The sequence below is a fragment of the Talpa occidentalis genome, unplaced genomic scaffold, assembly GCF_014898055.3.
Source record: "Talpa occidentalis isolate TD23 unplaced genomic scaffold, MPIMG_talOcc4v2.1 talOcc4.2, whole genome shotgun sequence".
Lineage (NCBI taxonomy): Eukaryota > Metazoa > Chordata > Mammalia > Eulipotyphla > Talpidae > Talpa > Talpa occidentalis.
Window position 1 is genome coordinate 13,704,756 of NW_023602073.1, and position 19,795 is coordinate 13,724,550.

The 19,795-nt window shown below is 44.0% G+C and overlaps 1 protein-coding gene across 5 annotated transcripts in view; it reads right to left on the reverse strand.

Annotated features, from left to right (window-relative positions):
* Window positions 1-1,091: 1,091 nt before the first annotated feature.
* KIAA0319 (KIAA0319 ortholog) overlaps window positions 1,092-19,795 on the reverse strand; it is a 99,601-nt gene continuing 80,897 nt past the window's right edge. For all 5 annotated transcript variants that reach the window (XM_037518932.2, XM_054698349.1, XM_037518933.2 and 2 more), the window contains 5 exons: window positions 15,861-16,003; window positions 11,303-11,425; window positions 8,995-9,085; window positions 6,170-6,261; window positions 1,092-2,473 (listed from right to left, as the gene is read on the reverse strand). In XM_037518932.2, coding sequence (XP_037374829.1) covers window positions 2,295-2,473; window positions 6,170-6,261; window positions 8,995-9,085; window positions 11,303-11,425; window positions 15,861-16,003 — 628 coding nt within the window. In that variant the 3' untranslated portion in view covers window positions 1,092-2,294. The remainder of the gene's footprint in view (window positions 2,474-6,169; window positions 6,262-8,994; window positions 9,086-11,302; window positions 11,426-15,860; window positions 16,004-19,795) is intronic.

Genomic DNA, 19,795 nt, shown 5'->3' on the forward strand with positions numbered 1-19,795 from the left:
GCCAAGAAATAACATCAAAACTAAACTTACACTCCTGTACTTTTTCATCGTCATTTCCTATAATGGACAGTAATTAAATCAAGATGGTCTTGTGACGATGAATATTAACAGAGAGCACAGAGAGTCGTGAAAACTTACTTTTTTCCCAGAGGCTCGCAGGAACATGGCCCCTGCCCTGATGGTTTAAATCTGGTGGTTCAGTCACCGTCGTGGTTCTCTTTATCATAACAAAGCAGTCCTAGTTCTACAGCGGCCATGGCAGCAGGTGTGTATGCTCACAACTTGATGCTGCCACACTGCTTCTGGGATGGGCCCCACTGTCGAGTAAGTGAAAAATTATCAGGCTTTTCTGCCCTCCCACCATTAGCATTAATGATGGAGCCCTGCGGTCCTACATGCATGCCTGATGGCGGGCACCTGGAGTAGGGTGTGGGCCTGCTGCCCACCTGGGCTGAGAGACTGAGATTATAAGGGTGGTGTCCCCCAACAGGAAAGGAGCAGAAAGAAGAACCATCTGAGCAGCAAAGGAGAAGCAGAGACCACGGGAGAACGCCAGAGAGCCCAGAAAGAGTGAAGACTCGCCATTCCCCCACCCACCCCCTTGTAAAAACCTGAATAAAAGCCTGAAAAAGCCACTGAGGGTGCCAGGACTCTCTCTCTTCCTGCCTTTCATTCTTACCTTCCCATGAATTATGTCAAAGGCACCACCCAGATTATTGTTATGGGCCTTGACCTAACAGAGTGGGTCCTTTGCTGTCCAGGCAAAGAATTCACCAGAGTACCAGGGATAGGGGAGTCTGGCTAATTCTTTCCTGCACTGGTTCCCTTGTGCTTGAGCCTCTAATAAAGCCTTGTCTGGCTCAGCTACAACTAGCGCTAGAGAATTCTTTCCCTAGAGGGCAAAGGACCTACTCTTTGGGGTGAGACCTGTAACACTGCCAGGCTTAGGACTGTGGGCGGATGGAGAATCTACAGAGCAGTTCATTGCTCTGGGAGCTACTCTGTGGTCAGGGATGGCTTCACTTCACCCATGTATTTAAAAGATTTATTTAGCAGAAAAACTATTTAATAAAAACATTTTAAACACATGGAATGTTAAATTATTATTACAGAAAGCGCATGTGGGAACCCAGAGTATCAAGAATGTGCCATCCTAATGAAGACGGATGGCATTTCAGAGTTTGGGGACAGATGCAAAATCACTAGTTCTTGAGCTCTATCTACAGCAGTCAGCACGCATGGCCTACATTATAGCCCCCATAAATATTTTGTGAGTTAATCACATTTATTGTGTTTAATGTAAAATGGGCCTAAGAGAGGACTCAATGGAGGTTTTTTATAGGAGAATGAAAAGGTAAAGAATGTAAAAAGACTGGCTTCAATGTTCAGTCTACAAGTCCCTCCTTGTCGATAACCTCCTCCTCGGAATGCAATTTTTATTGAGCTGTCAAACATCCAAGATCTGCTTTCTAGAAAGAGCACAGAAACGGTGGTTGACAAAAATGAAGAAGTTAAACCAGGGGGCTTTGCTCTGTCTGGGTATTGCAAGCTGACACAGAAAGCTTGTGGCACAGAAGTCAAGCCAGGCCCAAGAGAAACCATCATAAGTCTTCTGAGTTTATGGATCCACTCAGAGTTGTTTGCAAAGTCAGCCTTAAGGGCATACATAGCTTCTGAGATAAGTGAGACCTCTTTAAATCCATATTTAACTCACCTTCCCTAAAGCAGTTAGAAACAGGTGTTAATCTTTATTTGAACACAGACAAGATATACTGGATCAGCCACAAAACCACGAAACTGGTGGTGCCTCCCTGGTGGTGCAAGGGGTTAAGACGCAGTACTGTGAAGCTATCTGCAGCCAACGCAGCACGAGTTGGATCCCCGGCCAGGGATCTGACCCACATGGCGCAGCAGACCTCTCCTGTCTTGCCCGTTGCTCCCCTCAGCAGTGTATTTCAGTCGATCTGCCTGTTCTACTCCCCACTCTCTCTGGTGAATCTTCTTGCCCCCTCACACTGTGGCCTGTACCCCAGTTCTTGTATGTATAAATAAATCAATCTTAAAAACAAAAACAACTTAGCTTCCTGCCCAGCCTTTATTCCTATTCACAAGTATCCCAGTGGAGAAAGCAATGTTCTTGTTTGATTTTGTGTCTCAAAAACCTCATGAAAACGAGTCTTTTCAAATGTGGAGACACATATCCTGCCTCCCACATATCCAGGCCACGGTGTGTGAACTCCCTCGGGCACTGGATGAAGGACTCCTGGGCCATCCTTCTTTTCACAGCAGCAGCATTATCTGTCCTTTGAGCAGTAGCTGAAGGAAGTGCCATTTCTGATGGAGCCATTCATGGAAACCTTTGGATTCCCTCTCTCCATTCTTTCTCGGCTAAAGATGGTGTCCTGGTCACTGTCCAACTCAGACTCTGACACCATCAGGCTGGAGTTGTGCTCTGTGCTGCGGTGCTTGATACCTAGGGAAAAGCAGACAGATATGTCTTAGGGAGACAGCATTTTCCACTCTCGGCTGTCTGTCATTCCGTTACAGGGCAGGGAGAGGGGCACCCCAGAACCCCCACACCTGCCTGCTCTAAATAGGTTCTGCCATCTGCTGCATCAAGATAAAATGTAAAGAAGTTCCTTTCTTTAATGGAAAGGAACTTTAATATAATTAGTAAACAATACAGAAAAGACAAAAAATATAGTTTCTAAATCAAGCAGCCAAAGTGACCCGTCCCCTGGTGGGTAAAAGTCCACCCAAGCAGGATTGGTCCAGAGCAAGGCCCCAAAGCCTGGCACAAATCTAAAGCACCTTCTGGCGGGGACCCACAGAAAAGGATCAGAAGCAACCAGACAAGTCTGGGAGGAAAAGAGCAACATCAAAAGCAAGACAAAAACCACCACTGTCACCTCCCCACGGGTCAACCCAAAACATCTGTGTCACCTCAGTCCACAACCAAGGCAAGCGCACCTTCATGTGTCTCTCTGCTCCATGTGCCTCCTCCAGGTCTCCTGTGCTCCCCATCCTGCTTCCTCCCTCCTTAGCTTCTCTTCTCCATCTTTTTCCCTCCCTCTGCAGCTCCACCCTCCTTTCAAAGGGAACCTGGAACCTCCCCTTTTCCTGGGCACCAGCCTGTTGCAATTCAGATTTCAGGACTGTGCTCTCAGCACCTTCAAAGCCATCACTCACAACACAGCTGCAGGGTGGGGTTTCCTAGTGATTAATAAGTGGGGCTGTAGAATCGCACCTAAGCCTGAGGCCAACTTTTGATATCTCCTATCTGTGTGTCTCTGGCCCAGGTGCCAAACCTCTGGGCTTTCAGGGTCCTCATCTGTTAAACTGGAAGGTAACAAGGCATCTCCTCCATGGGTTTATGATGGGGATTAAGTGAAAGAGTCCATGGAAAGTTCTGGTCCAGCATCTAGCACAATAAATGAAAGCTGTTATGATTTTACCATTTAGTTCAATCTCATATTTTTTGGTAGAGAAGTTCATTGCTGGCAATCAAAATAAGAGACAGCTCTCAAAGAATTTATAGTGTCTAGCTAAGGGCTTAGGACAAAGGCTCCTGAGAATATAGTTTATAACAGGCAAGAATTTAAAAATAAATCTCACATGAATCTAAATGATATCAGCACACAATTATCAGCCGTTTCAGTGGTATTCCAAATAGGATGGGATTTGAAGAGATTTGGGGCAGAAGAGGTGCCCAGAAATATTCAGAGAAAATAGTCCAGCTAAAGGATTCGTGTAGGAAATTGTGAACGAGGCTGAGACCTCAGGAATACAAGTGAAGCCATGAAGTTTGGATTTTAAAAGCAAACGTGTGACTTGATTAACTGTGGTGTCAGGACATTATTAAGGTGACTGTGCAGGACGGAAAGGGGAGGAAAGTGACCTTGAGCTGACAGCACACACAGAAGAGCAGGGGGAGAACAGAGCCCAGGCTTGCAGCAGAGGTCCTGGCCCAACCTGCACCTGGGAATCCCCAACTCTGGTACTTCAGCAAGTTGCTAAGCTTTTTGGACCTCCTCAGTGGAGCAGCGGTTGAGCGCTGGGTTGCGAAGCTGCCCGCAGCCTCTGCAGCGCTGGTTTGATCCCTGGCCACTGGGTGAGGGTCCCACATGGCGCACAGACCTCTCCTGCCGCACCCGCTGCTCCCCTCAGCAGTGTATTTTGTCAGTCTGCCTGTTCTGCCCTCCCCTCTGGCTCTGGTGGATTCTCTCACCCTCCCACGCTTCTGACTGTACCCAGTGCTTGTATAAATAAATAAATAAATATTAAAAAAAAAAGTTGCTAAGCTTTTCTGTCCTTGATTTCCTCTTCTGTAAAATGGGTATAATTATAGTATGCATCTCATTGAGCTATTATTTGGACCGGAATTAGATGGGTAACATGCTTAGAACAATACCGAGTACAGAGATTAAACATTTAATACCTGTTAACCATTATTGTGCATGCTATAGTTTAGAAGTGAGAGGAGAAGGATCTACACAAGGGGGAGGTGGTGAAAATGATGGAGAAAGGGGGCAAGATACTAGGCGAGATGGCCTGGGTACAGTAGGGACAAGGCACCTGGCCAGGCTCCCATGACTGAGGCTTAGGACCTGGTTGGTAAGAAGGGGAGTTCTGTGAGCAGACATGGCAATGTCAGGAGGGTGAATGTATTTTAGGGGCAAGAGGATGAGCTAATGCAGCCTAAAGCACCCTGAGCTCTTAGGTATAAAGTCGCCTTATAACGCCTCTGCTCTTAAGTCATGTAAATGGTGAGCATTCCGTGTACTTACGAATTCCTATTAACGTGTGCCATGATTTGTACTTTCTGTGATGCTTTTCCTGCCAAGGCTCCTGACTCCACTCTCCCTACACCCTCAGTTGCCCTGGTCTCTGTGCCCCACAGGGCAGGGTCCACGCTGCTGTAGGACTTGTCACATTCTGGAATAACCCTCCTCCCTCGGCTGTGAGCTGCCATAAAGGCAGGCATAGGCTTCATTCTCTCCAGGGTCTAACCAGATGGTTGTACTTAGTAGGCGCTCAGCATTTCCTATGGATGCCTTTGAAAGTGATTCTGTTCCTCTGGACAAATTAACTTAGTTATACATCCAGAATTATGAAAAATTTATAGAGTGAGTGCTGAGCCGCCTTAGAAGACCAGAGAAACTTCAATAAAGTCCAAGAATTGATAAATGAGAATGACAAAGTTAACAGAGAGATCGGTTCATTTTGCGTAGAAAGTCAATTTTCTGTTAAAGTCTTGTCTCCATCTAGCTACAGGGCTAACTAGTTAAGTCAGAGACTAAATAAAAATGCTTGACTTTGAGGTCTAAATGTTATTTTGCTGCATTTCTTGTGTATAGATGTCAAGGGAATAGCCCTCAGAGACAAGAGGGGGTGAACTGATCCTACACTCTTCAAACTAAAGTAGAGAGCATTTTGGCACTAGTAATACCTCTGTTTAATTTGGTGGGTGCTAAGCTGATAAGAGGTGTTTCCTACCCCTCACCCATTAAAGTCTCTGAGCACTTTGCCAAAATTTCATTAAATTTATAGCATAAGGGGCCTCCCTGGTGGTGCAAGGGGTGAAGCACCACACTATGAAGCAATCCGCAGCCTCTGCAGCATGGGTTTGATCCCCAGTTGGCCAGGGAGCAACCCACATGGCACAGCAGACCTCTCCTGACTCGCCCGCTGCTCCCCTCAGCAATGTACTTCGATCAGTCTGCCTGTTCTGTTCCCCACTGTGTCTGGTGAATCCTCTCACCCCATCCACACCCCTACACACACACCTCTGGCTGTACCCCAGATCTTGTATGCATAAATAAATAAATCTTTAAAAATAAATAAATAAATTTATAGCATAGGGGGCCTCCCTGGTGGCGCAAGGGTTATAAGCATCAGCTAGTGAATCCTCTCCCCTACCCCCTCACCTCTTGCCTGCACCACAGCTCTTATATGCATAAATAAATCTTTAAACAAAAATTTATAGCAGAGCATTCCCTCTTAGTTAGCATAGCCTCAGATGATGTGCATTGCTTTCCAGACAGTTCTTTCCCAGTTTAAGTGCTGACATCTGCCTGTGTGGGTCCCTGCTCCCCAAGGCAACTCTCAGGTAAACTCCTGGATGGAATTATTTGAAGGTGTCAGGCAGCCATTTTGGAGACTCTCTTACCATATTTGGGTCTCAGCTCCATTCTCTCCTGGTCATCCATGTTATCTAGGATGGTATACCTTGTTTTTTTCCTTATTTTAGTCCTTTTTCGCCTGAAAGGAAAAAATGCAAAGTTCAGCTCAGATTCTCAGAGAGATAACAGGATCCAGGATTTAAGACATGTGGAGGAGGCTAGAATGGCCTCTAGAATGTAATCATTGGTCACCATCTTTTAATAATGATGTGCATACACAGGGAGGTCTGATTCAAAGGCACTGAAGTTCTTCATGCAGACTTTTAGGAGCAGAAAGGCCACGCTACCCACAGCCACAGCTCTCTGCAAAGACTCAGAGGAGGCACCAGGGTCCTTTACAGCAATGCTCAACTCCTGTGTGCTGGCCCATCAGTAATTCTTTCCTCAGAAAAACCTGGATAAGCAATTTACCCCTCAACCTGTACTACCTTGGAATGTCCAACAATGCAGGAATAAAAGAAACCAAAATCTGAGAAAAAAAAAAAATTATACATAATAAAGGCCTCCGTGGTGGTGCAGAGGTTCACGACAGTGCCGTCAAGCTATTGACAGCCTCTGCAGCACAAGTTTGATGCCCGGAGGCCAGGGAGCTACCCACATGGCACAGCAGACCTCTCCTGTCTCACCCTCTGCTCCCCTCAGCAGTAGATTTGCCTGTTCTGCTCCCCACTCTCTCTGGTGAATCCTCTCACCCCCCAAACCTCTGGCCTGTACCCCAATTCTTGTATGCATAAATAAATAAATCTTTTAAAAAACTATATATAATAAATTCCTAAATTTAATTAGCAACAACCCAGTCTTGCATTATTTTTCCACACCACGGGAAAACAACTGGTTCTACATGCCACAGCCTATATTTCAGAGGAGAATGTGCAAACCCACATCAAATCCATGGGACTCTGCAGGGAGCAGAGTCATTTCATAGCACAGAAGCAACTTTCTGAGAGCTTGGCAATGAAGAGCATGGGTTTCTAACCCTGGGCTAAACACTAACTAGCTGGGTTGCTTTCAAAAATTATTTGACACTTTGGTGCCTCCATGTTCTCACCCACAAAATGGGAGTAAGAGTATGCTCTCATGTGGTTGGGAAGAGTCAATAAGATAAAATATAAAAAGCACATAGCACCATTAATCATAGTGGCATACGGGCCTTCCTGGTGGCACAAGGGGTTAAGATGCAGCACTATGAAGCTATCTGCAGCCACTGCAGCATGAGTTTGATCCCCAGCCAGGGAGCTACCCACATGGTGCAGCAGACCGCTCCTGTCTCACCTGCTGCTCCCCTCAGTAGTGTTATTTCAGTCAATCCATCTGTTCTGTTCCCCACTCTGTCTCTGGTGAATCCCCTCACCCTCCCACACCTCTGGCCTGTACCCCAGGTCATGTATGCATAAATAAATAAATCTTTAAAAAAAAATCATAGTAGCATATGTTCACAGTAAATCCCTGACATCATCACCATCATCATCACTGTTTACTTGATGCTTATCTCACAAAGCTTCTGTCATAATGTAAAGGGGCTTAAAGCACAGTAGGGTAACCATCATTCCAGATGGTTCTTAATGGATGTGACTTAACAGGCGGTATGCCTCTAAGTGCCTGTGTAGGTGTTCCCTTTACCTTTGGAAAGGTAATCGCAAATGAAACTAAAATGATTTGTTAAGTGGTTGCTGAGAAACAGCCACTCATTATGGTATACCATTATTTTCCATCATGTCTTCTTTGTGGAGATTATTGGGGCTTCATCTGGGTAGGTGCATCCCATGCTATCTTCAAAGAACAAGAGGAATCACTGTCACTGTGAATCTCCTCACAGAGGGCTAGGCAAGGAGTTCTGGAAGATTCTGACAATGGGGCAGCTCAGGGACTTCTCAAAGGTCAGCCCCATGGAAAAACTTAAGCAAAAACTCTGTTGATGTTAACACCTCACTTAAAGTTTTCCACTTCTTAGATAAAATTCATGTAGATTTGGTTGTTGCTTTACACAGTTAAATAATATCTATATCTAAAATGCCTTCCTCTACTGAGGCTGACTAGTCAGGACACTTAGGGGGTGTTCTACTGAATATAATGTGAGACTGATAGAAAATCACATTAGATTTGATACAGAATCATTGAACCATCTAGAAAATCTGAGAGCAGCAATGAGATAAGCTTCCATTAAGCTTATGGAAGCTAGGCACATAAGTCCAGAAAAATAAGAGACTGCATGATATAGTAGCTTTAAAGTCTAGTTTGTCTTTATATAAAAAAGTATTATGAACAACAGTTCAGCAGTTTAAGTGAAGCAATAGCTACCAAAGCTGTCCTATCCTCCTGAATAATAGTGTTACTGTAATATCAGGTTTTCAGATCTAGTTCCCCAGCCAGGAATTGATCCCAGGCTGCAGTGGCAGCGCTGGGTCCCAGCCACTACACAACCATGGGTTCGTGTCTAATGAGGCCACCTTGCAGTCCTGCCTCAGAGAATATACACTTTCTTTTCCTAATTGCTCTAAAACCCCATCAGTCTCGTTGTGATTGGTTAGTTCTTGGTGGTCTCACTCATTCTGCCTTAATGTCTCTGTGCCCAGAATTACATCTTACATCTCAGTCCTTATCTTAGAGTCCTTTTTTATTGCCCTTGTCTGGGAATGTCCCACTGCCCATAGTCCATGATGTTAGATTAATCTCTTTTGGAATCTGTTGCCCTATCTCTGGAGCCTGTCTGATTCCTCCAAGGCTTTATCCTATTCTAACCCCAGAAGCTACCGCTTGCCCTATGATTCATTATGTCTTTATTTCAAGTACACAGATAAAGCACACCAGGTACCTCTTGCAGCAGCAGATGCAAAGCCAAGTCAACACCCCTGTGAGCACTAGGAGGGTCAGAACCAGCACTGTCACGTAGAATACACTCCACTCTGAAAAACAAGAAAGCCGGAGCAGACATGGTTACATGCTGTGTGCAAAACAACTTCATTTCATGATTGGCAGTATTTCTGACTCCTTCCAAGCAAAGGTCATCTTGGGCCTGAGCAAACCTCATGTGGCTGGAAGCAGCGCAGAACAGGGTAAAACACAAATAACTCAAGAACAACCTAAACGCTACTTTTGTCTAGTTGGTTCACGAAGCACATATTTCATGCTGACTTGAGAACAGAATCATCTGAAAAAACTGAAACCAATCAATTAAGAAAGAAGTCATGTCTCTTAAACACCCATGTACGGATCATCAAAATATGCATTCCAGAATCATAACCCTCCTGCCCTCCCAAATAGTTGTGAATTGGTTTTCATAAAGAAATAAAGTACTTCTGTGGCTTCCTATGACCTGCAGGTACTTTTCACAGTGCCAAGCAACAACTCAGAGATGAGTGGGTCTTCATTCCTTCCACAACCTTGCAGAAATCCTATGTAAAAGCTTTGCAACAGGGGCCTCCCTGGTGGCACAAGGGGTAAGTTGCAGCACTATGAAGCTATTGGCAGCCTCTGCAGCACAAGTTCGATCCCCAGCCAGGGAGCTACCCACATGTCACAGCAGACCTCTCCTGACTTGGCCCACTGCTCCCCTCAGCAAGGTTACTTCAGTAGATCTGCATGTTTTGCTCCCCACTCTGTCTCTGGTGAATCCTCTCACCCCCCGACACTCTGGCCTGTAACCCCGTTCTGGGATGAATAAATAAATCTTTTAAAAAAAAAAAACAACTTTGCAACAGCAACTCAGGAGCAGAGAAGCCAAAGGAGTGAAGGTTCAAGGCTTAACTCTACTGAATATTACACACGCTCCTTGGAATAATGCTCAAAGGGCTGGCTATTTTTCAATTTTTATGGAGTAGTGATGAGTGGGAACATAATTTGGCAGTCAACGCTCAGTAATATTTCTGCTAATTATGTCCATCTGGAGCCCCAAGACAACAAATTTACTCTTAGAAATAGATAGGCATTAAAATAGTTTCCCCTCCAGAAGGGATTTAAGGCACCAGCTTGGCCAGCTGAGGCAGTGCCTCCACATGCTGTTTGGGCACACAGTCCAGAAGAGTCGCCCTAATTCTTTTGTTCATCTGATTCCAGCAGGTCCATACCAGGGGCCATGTCACCACAAGGCCAAGCCAAGCTTAAGGAAGAGCAGGTGACCTGGAAAGGCAGGCCTTGTGGCCCAAAGCAATTCTCTCAGCAACACCCGCCGTGATTCTCCAGATTTGCTCTACAAACTCAATTTTCTCATGAGGACATTTTACCAAAAAGCCTAAACTCACAGACTATGGAGAAGATCTTCATTTACCAAGTGAATGAGTTCACTTGGCTTCAGGAAATAGGAACAGGGTTGAATGTTTACAGCTGCAAAGCTAGGCAGATGTTTCTGATATTCCAGAATGACGTGGGATCACACACACCCCCACCTCAAATGTTCACATAGGCTTTTCCCCAGATGTCCAGAATAGACTTTTTTCAATTTGTGTCACCTTGGTATGTGAAACTAAGGTCAACCAAGACCCTGTGGGTCTCAAGGAAAACTCTTACTACTTTAAGAAAAAAAATGCAGGGTCTCCCCGGTGGCACAGCCCTTGAGCGCTGGGCTGCGAGGCTGCCCGCAGCCTCTTTAGCGCTGGTTCGGTCCCCAGCTGCAGGCGAGGGTCCCACATGGGGTGCAGACCTCTCCTGCAGTGCCCGCTGCTCCCCTCAGCAGTGTATTTCGTCAGTCTGCCTGTTCTGTTCCCCACTCTGTCTCTGGTGAATTCTCTCACCCTCCCGCACTTCTGACTGTACCCAGTGTTTGTATAAATAAATAAATAAATCTTTAAAAGAAAAAAAAATGCAGATTACCTAGATTTGGGGGCTTCTGCAGAAATAACCTTTTTTATCATAGAAATCTATCTAGAGGCAAGGTTTTGTCACATGAGTTACCCTCTCCTTGTCATATAAAGCCCCAACTCCCTCCTTAACACCCAGGACACAAACCCTGTTTGTCCCATTCTCTTGTTCATGCATTTAGAATCGACAACCATGTAAATTTCCAATGGGCATGTAACTAAGTTTTTTCCCTTTTCTCTCTCCAGTCTGTCTGAGAAGGATCCAGAGGAGTGGATCCCCTGTTCCCTGACAGTGAGTTGTGCTGAAGCTCCCCACCCAGGACTCACCGCAGTTGCTCTCCCCATCATGGATGTAGCTCTGTATCAGGTTCTCCATCCACAGCTGGGAGCAAATGCAGCGCTTCGTGATGGGGTCACAGAGGCCATGGCCAGAGCACTTCAGAAGGCAGCCTGCAAAGAGGTCAGAGGGCTGAGGTCACCACACAGAAAAGCTGAGGTTCCCTGGCTTCAGCTTGTGGATTCCAATGACTTCGGTCCAGAACACATACATCTTGCTGAATCAAGAGCCCCCAGTGGCCCAGCAGTGTTCGAGGGAGTCTCTCAGTATTGACAGACTCAATCTGGAAGCAAATGGCAGAAAAAAGCCAATCCACACCGTAACACGAAACTCTTAAAAATGCAGCATCTTCTGGCCTAAGAAAGATAAATTCAAAAAATTGATCCAGTGAACATACTGAGGACCCTAGATAACACCACAGTGAGGGACACTGGCACCCCAGAGCAACTTTTGACTCCCCCAATTTTTTTTAAAGATTTATTTATTTATGCATACAAGAGCTGGGGTACAGGCCAGAGATGCGGAGGGTGAGGATCTACCAGAGACAGAGTGGGGACCAGAACAGGCAGATCTACTGAAATACACTACTGATGGGAGCAGTGGACAAGACAGGAGAGGTCTGCTGCGCCATGTGGGATCGAACTTGAGCTGCAGTGACTGGCGATAGCTTGATAGCCCTGTATTTAACCCCTGCACCACCAGGGAGCCGTACCCCAAATCTTAACTACTAATAGCCTACTATCGATAGGAGGCCTTTCTGAGAACAAAAACAAGTCAATGAGCTCATATTTTATTTTTTCTTTTAAAGATTTATTTATTTATTTATCATTTATTTATTTATTTATTTATTTATTTATTTATACAAGCACTGGGTACAGTCAGAAGTGCAGGAGGGTGAGAGAATTCACCAGAGCCAGAGTAGGCAACAGAACAGGCAGACTACGAAATACACTGCTGAGGAGGGCAGCGGGTGGCAGGAGAGGTCTGTCGCACCATGTGGGACCCTCACTGGCGGCCAGGGATCGAACGGTGCTGCAGAGGCTGAGGGCAGCTTTGCAGCCCAGAGCTCAACCGCTGCGCCACCAGAGGAGGCCCTGAGCTCATATTTTGTATGTTGTATATATTATATGCTGTATTCTTACAATAAAGCTAGAGAAAAGAAAAAATTATTTAAAAAGTCACAAGGAAAAGAAAAGGCATTTACAGGATTTTCAACTACACAGGGCTCAAGGATCAGCTGCATTATGTATTGAAAAATCTGCATGTAAGTGAACCCTGCAGCCCAAACCTCGTTGTTCAAGGGTCAGCTGTAATTGTGGGCATGCATGCAGATTCACCTACAATTAATATTTACAACTTAATATTGTTATAATTAAACATTATTTAAAATCAAGCTTAAAGTACATGAATAGAGGACTGGTTGCATAAATCATGAAACATTCAGAGAGGAGTATTATGCAACCAAAAATATCTTACTGGGGGAGAAATTTTATTTTTTTTTAAGATTTATTTATATATGCATAAAAGAACTGGGGTACAGGCCAGAGGTGTGGGGGTGAGAGGATCACCAAAGAGAGTGGGGAGCAGAACAGGCAGGTTGACTGAAATACACTGCTGAGGGGAGCAGTGGGCGAGACAGGAGAGGTCTGCCATGCCATGTGGGTCTCCTCAGTGGCCGGGGATTGAACTCATGCTTCAGTGGCTGTGGATAGCTTCACAGACTGTGTCTTAACCCCTTGTGCCACTAGGAAGGCCCGAAGGAGAAACTTTGGAGCATTTGAGAAAACACTCATATTTAGAAAACAGAATAAAAACAAATATCAAATTATCCTGGTGGTATTAAATGTCTCCAGAGAAGGAGGAACTGTAAGGATATACATCAGGGTCTTCACAAAAGTTTGGGTGGTGGGAATTCTAGCTTTTAGAATCTAGAGGGCTATTTGAAAAAAAAACTTTGGCCTCTTTGGGTATTCCAAATTTCCAACAATACATAAATATTACTTTTGCAGCCAGGATAAAAGGAGTTCTTAAAAAAAATCTTACTCATCTCAGAGAAGGAGACTTGGAGGAGGCACGTGGAGCAGAAACATAGGAGGGAGGGCGTGCTGGCTTCTCAGCCTTGGCTGAAGCCAGGGACATGGAAGGAGACATGTGGAGTCGAGACATGTAGAGACACTTGGAAGAGAGATGGGTAAGAGACCACTGGGAAGCTGACCATGGCAGCCTTTGTCTTGATTTGTCCTTTGATTTTGCTCCTTTCATCTCAAACCTGCCAGGCCCCTTCTGCCCCTTTCTATGGGTCCCCACCAGAAGGTGCCTTTGACTTGAGACAAGCGTTTGGGCCTCAGAGGCCCTGCTTTGTGCCAACCCTATTTGGCTGGGCATTTACCCACAAGGGGATGGGTAACTTCGGTGTTTTACTGGGAAACTATTATCCTTTCTTCCCTCTCTATGCATACTATTCTATTAAAATTCTATCACACTAAAAAAAAACCTGTTACTCCATGTTACAATTGAGAAAGTCAATTGTGGGCAGACATATATCTGAAACAAATTAAATTTGACTGAAATCCCATTTACTAGGGATGATAAGATTCTAGAAATTAAGTGTACATAGAAGAGATGAGATCCCCCAATAATTTCAACACAGCCTTCTGCTAGAAAAGGCTTGAGTCTATGAGTGAGGAGAAGTAGATGACTGAAATTAACTTTGGGGATAATTTTAACATCTCTGTCTTATTTTCAGATGCAAAATTATGTTGTAGGGCCTCCCCGGTGGCGTAGCAGGTTGAGTGCAGCGCTGTGAAGCTGTCCACAGCCTCTGCAGCACAGGTTCGATCCCGGCCGGCCGCGGAGATACCCACATGGCGCGGCAGACATCTCCTGTCTCGCCCACTGCTCCCCTCAGCAGTGTATTCCAGTCCTTCTGCCTGTTCTGCTCCCTGCTCTGTGTCTAGTGAATTCTCTCACCCTCCCGCGCCTCTGGCCTGCACCTCAGTGCTTGTATAAATAAATAAATCTTTTAAAAAAATTATGTTGTCTTGCATTAAGATTTTACAAAGCAATGGTGCTTATTTGCAAAAAATAGATATTAAATTTTACTATACAACATTATTGTGTCTCTTATAACTCTCACACACCTCAGTGTCCATTGCAATGACCACACTAACATAATAAGGGATTCATGTCCCTCAGAGACCTTGGACAACAATCACACTTCTATCCACACCTATGAATTGTTTGGTGCCCAGGAAGGGTGGCAAGCCAAAGAGCTCAAAGGCACAATGGAAGGCACTTATAAGGTATTTTAAAATTTCAATAATCTCTTTTCACTAACATTACAATCTCAGGCTGATATCCAAGGTAAAAAGATTTTAAAAACATGACTTTTCCAGTGAATAATGCTCAGCTCTCCTTAATATTGTTCTGACAGTTAAATATAAAATTTCTGACTATGACCATTATCTGGAGCATAGTTCTAAAAATTGACCCATGACTATTATTGTTTTCCAGTCTCCCTCAAAGACACAGTGTACTTGGCCACATGCCTCAGGAGACCTACTGGAGAAAGAGTCATAAAGCAAGTCCCTGGATGCTAGATGAAAGTGTTCATACACCACTCCTCTTTCCCGTGCCAGGAAAGCCTGGCGAAGATTAGCAAATCTAATTCTTTCAGAATGTTCCCATAGAAGTTGACAAGGAGAAATATGAACCATAACTAAATACTGAACTTGATTCCCACTCAGTCAACGAAGACTCTGAGGACCTCCCCTGGTGGCTCAGGTGGTTGAACCCTGTGCTGTGAAGCTGTCCGCAGCCTCCACAACACGGGTTCAATCCCGGCTGGCTGGTGAGAATCCCACATGGCGTGGCAGACCTCTCCTGTCTCACCCACTGCTCCCCTCAGCAGTGTATTTCATCAGTCTGCCTGTTCTGTTCCCTGCTCTGTCTCTGGTGAATCCTCTCACCCTCCCACACATCTGGCCTGTACTCTGGTTCTTGTATAAATAAATAAATAAATCTTAAAAAAAAAAACAAGAGACTCTGAGATCTGGCTGCTGTTCGGCCATATTGGAAACAGAGACTCCACCACTTCCCATAAGTCTTCCCCTCTAACCTCAAGTGGGTAGTTGTTTCCACAACATTTTCACTGAATTTAACTTGATGGGATGTGAAGCCCAGTGGTACCCAATTCTGAATACACTTCAATGCTTAAAAAACAAAAATAGGCCTCCCCTGGTGGCGCAGGCAGTTGAGTGCAGCTCTGTGAAGCTGTCTGCAGCCTCTTGCAGTGCGAGTTCGAGCCTGGCCGTCCGGGGAGAAACCCACATGGCACAGCAGACCTCTCCTGTCACGCCCCGCTGCTCCCCTCAGCAGTGTATTTCAGTCAATCTGCCTGTTCTGCTCCCTGCTCTGTCTCTGGTCAATCCTCTCACCCTCCTACACATATGGCCTGTACCCTGGTTCTTGGATGCATGAATAAACAAATCTTAAAAAAATAAAAATAAAAAACAAAAACAAAAAAAGGCATCCCCATGGAGGACATACCTGCTGTGTCAATCCTCAAGACTTTGAAAAGCAAGAAATCAGCCCTCTCCTTCGAGAGTCGCCTGTGTAGATTTTGGGCCACCTCACCAGCTTTGAGAATCTTGAAAGGAGACCCACTCTGTACATAAAACACAATCACGGTGCTGCAGAGGAGAAAATGAAAGAGGCCAATCACACACACAGGCTTGGCCCAAATGACAAGCCACTCCAGCCAGAGTCCAGTAAAACCAGGACACTGGCATAGCATGGACTCAAGGGCGTGTCTGTGGGCCAAGGAATTGATCTGTTTCTATTCACAAAGCCTCTTCAGTCCCAAAGTACAGCTGATGATAGATAAAAGGAGGAAAGTATAAATGCATATATGTGTGCAGACACAAAGAATAATAGTTTCCAGACTTGTTCATACTTTTAACTTTTTGTTTAAACTTAGTTTACTTAACACAAATTCACCCTTTTAAAGTCTATCATCTGGGCCTCCCCAGTGGCACAGCGGTTGAGCACTGGGTTGTAAAGCTGCCCACAGCCTCTGCAGCGCTGGTTCGATCCCTGGCAGCCGGGTGAGGGTCCCACAAGGCGCGCAGACCTCTCCTGCCACCCACTGCTCCCCTGAGCAGTGTACTTCGTCAGTCTGCCTGCTCTGCTCTCCCCTCTGGCTCTGGTGAATTCTCTCACCCTCCCGCGTTTCTGACTGTGCCCAGTGCTTGTATAATAAATAAATAAACCTTTAAAAAAATAAATAAATAAAATAAAAAATTAAGTCTATCATCTGGTAGCTCTTAGTGTGTTTATAGATTCCCTCCACTTTGCAACAAAAACTCCCCTAGACTGAAAAATTAGGAATAAGCAGAATTAAACTCCAACTACCCTTTACACCCCTCCTGCTCCCTCCTTTTGATTAACCATTAACTTGTTCCAACTGCATTATCTGGAAACCGTGGAAAAACTCATTATGTTACATCCCTGGTAAAAATTTTCTGTGTCCCTCTGAGTTAATCGTGGAATCAGAGACAAACCTCCTCTGATTACTGAGAAAACTTCCTACTGGGAAAGTCAAACACCCTGACTCCTGCCTTCTCCACTGCCTGGCACCTGCTGGACCTAGAAATGCAAAACCCTGACTTCCCTCATATTCCTTCTCTCCCCACGTAATTACAGCACTCCCACCATCTGGGGAGTCAGTATTATTAGGGTGCTAACCTCACTGCTGACTCCCTTAGTGACTATTTTGTACATAAACTCCTCCATGTGAAAACAATTCTCATGATTCAGTTTGGCTTTCTCCAGCACATTTTCATCACCTCAGAAAGAAACCACATGCCATCAGCAGCTGTTATCCTGTTCCATAGCTACTGACAACCACTCATCTCCTTTCTGTGTCCATGAATTTGACTATTTTGGACATTTGATACAAACAGAATATACACGAGGCATTTTGTGTCTGGCGATTTTCACTTAGCATGGTGTTTTCAAAGTTCATCGTGTTGTAGCATGTATCAATACTGACTTTTTATTGCCAAATAATGGCCCATTGTATGAATTTATCTTATTTATCCATTCTGCAGTGGATGGATATTTTGGATTGTACCCACTTTTTGCCTATTACGAATAATGCCACTATGAATGTTCTTATGCAAGTTTTGATCTGGACATACTTTTTCAATGAAAATTTCCAAGAAATGGAAAGGAATTACTGGGTCACATGATAACCCTGTTTAGTATTTTGAGGAACTGTCAAACTGCTTTCAGTTTACATTTCCACCAGCAGTGTGAGAGTGCTCCCAATTTTTCCACTTCCTCATCAATATCTGTTATGGTCTGTCCGCTGGATTTATTGTCATCCTACTGGCTATGAAGTAATATCTCAATATGGTTTTGATTTACTATTTCCCCAGTGGTAAAATGATGTTGAGCATTTTTTCATCTCTATTGGCCATTTGCAAGCATGTGTTCTTTGGAGAAACGGCTATTCAAATTTGTGTTTGTTTCAAAAGGTAATTATAAAAACTACTACAAACTGGATGGCTTAAAAAAACAGAATTTATTCTCTCACACTTCTGGAGGCTGGAAGTTCAAAATCAAGGTCTTGGCAGGGCTATTCCCTTTCGGAAGACTCGAGCAGAGACTCTGTTCCCTGCCTTTTCCCTTAGCTTCCCATGTTGCCAGCAATCCTTGGCATTCTGAGGCTTGTAGCTGCATCACTATATGGCATCCTGTGTCCCAACATCATGTGACAATCTCCCTGTGTCTCTCCATGTACAAGGATGCAGTCTTATTTGATTAGGGTCCACTCTACTCCAGGATAAGCTCCTCTTAACTAACTCATCTGCAATGACCTTATTTCCAAATAAGATCATGTTCATGGGTACTAGAGATTATAACTTGAACATATCCTCTAGGGAGACACAACTCTACTATAGTGGTTTTTATCATGAATGTCTGTTGGATTTTTGTCAAGTACTTTCTTTGTGTCTACTAATATGGTCATATGGTTTTAGACCTTTATACAGTTAATAGGTTTACTATCTATGACTGTCATGTGAACTGGCCCTTGCATTCCTAGGGTAAACCCTACATGGCCATGATTTATAATCTTTGTAATAGTTGCTGGATGTAGCTTCATAGTATTTTGTTGAGGATTTTTGCCTTTGTGTTCATATGGGATGTTGGTCTGTAGTTTTCTTGTGATGTTCTTGTCTGGTTTTACTCAAGAGCAAAACTGGCCTCACAGAATGAGCTGGGAAGTAGGCCCTCCTATTCTACTTTTTGGAAGAGTTAGTGAAAGTGGTATTAAATCAGTAAATGTTTTGTAGAATTCAGTGGTAAAGCCATCTGGTTGGGAGCTTTATGGTAAGATTTTTGGTTACTGATTGACTCTCTTAACTGTGATAGATCTATTATAATTTTTAATATCTTCTTTTTTTCTGTGTTTTTCAACGATCTTGTTGGGTTTTTTAATTTTTATTTTTTTATATTCTTACATTGTTTCTTTTTGTACAATATTTGATTCTTCCTTCAGGTGTAGTCTCCATAAATCTCCCACCATCACATCACCATGAACAATCACCATAGTCCCTTGTGTTCTTCCCTATATAATTTTTGATATCTTCTTAAATCAGTTGTTATAATCGTGTCTTTCCAGGATTTTGTCCACTCCATCCAGGTTAACGACTTTATTAAGTATGATTTCTTGCAATGTAATCCTTTTTATTTCTGTATCGTTCGTAGTAACATCTTCTCTCAGTCCTGATTCTAGTAATTTGAGTCTTCTCTCCTTTCTCTTGGTCAACTTGCTAAAGTTATCAATTTTGTTATCTTTCAGACATGTTTTATTGATTTTCAGGCATGTTTTGGTTCAGTGTTTCACATTTCATAAGAAAGGAAAACATGCAATCCATTTTAGAAAGAGTTATATAAAAAATAATTCATTTTTTTTTTTAATTTGGCATTTTTCTAAGTAAATTTCAGCTCTCTGAAAAGCAAACCTAGACAGAATAGTTGATGATAATGGGCAGACAGGGTAATTATGAGGAGTTGGTTTTCATTCCAAATTCTTTCTTTCTCTCCTCCCACCCGACCTTAACATTCACAGGTTTGATAAGAATTTTAAAATAATATTAATATAATTAAATACATAAATCTCTACTAAAAAACAATGGCAGTTTGAAGCCTCATAGATTCCCTGAAGATTGCCACAGTAACCAATGAGCCTCTCATCTTGAGAGAAGCCTCAGTCCCACGCCTGGACGGCAGGATGAAGTCTGGCTCTGAAATGTCCTCTGTGCATGCCCCAGGCCCTTTGCATGCCCTCCGAAGATATCAGAGGTAAACATCAGATCACTCTGACAGTTGCTAAGCTTATCACTCAGAACATTTCCATCAACAAACATCTACTGAGACTTGAAGGAAGGATATGAAATGATGTCAACCTTACTGCT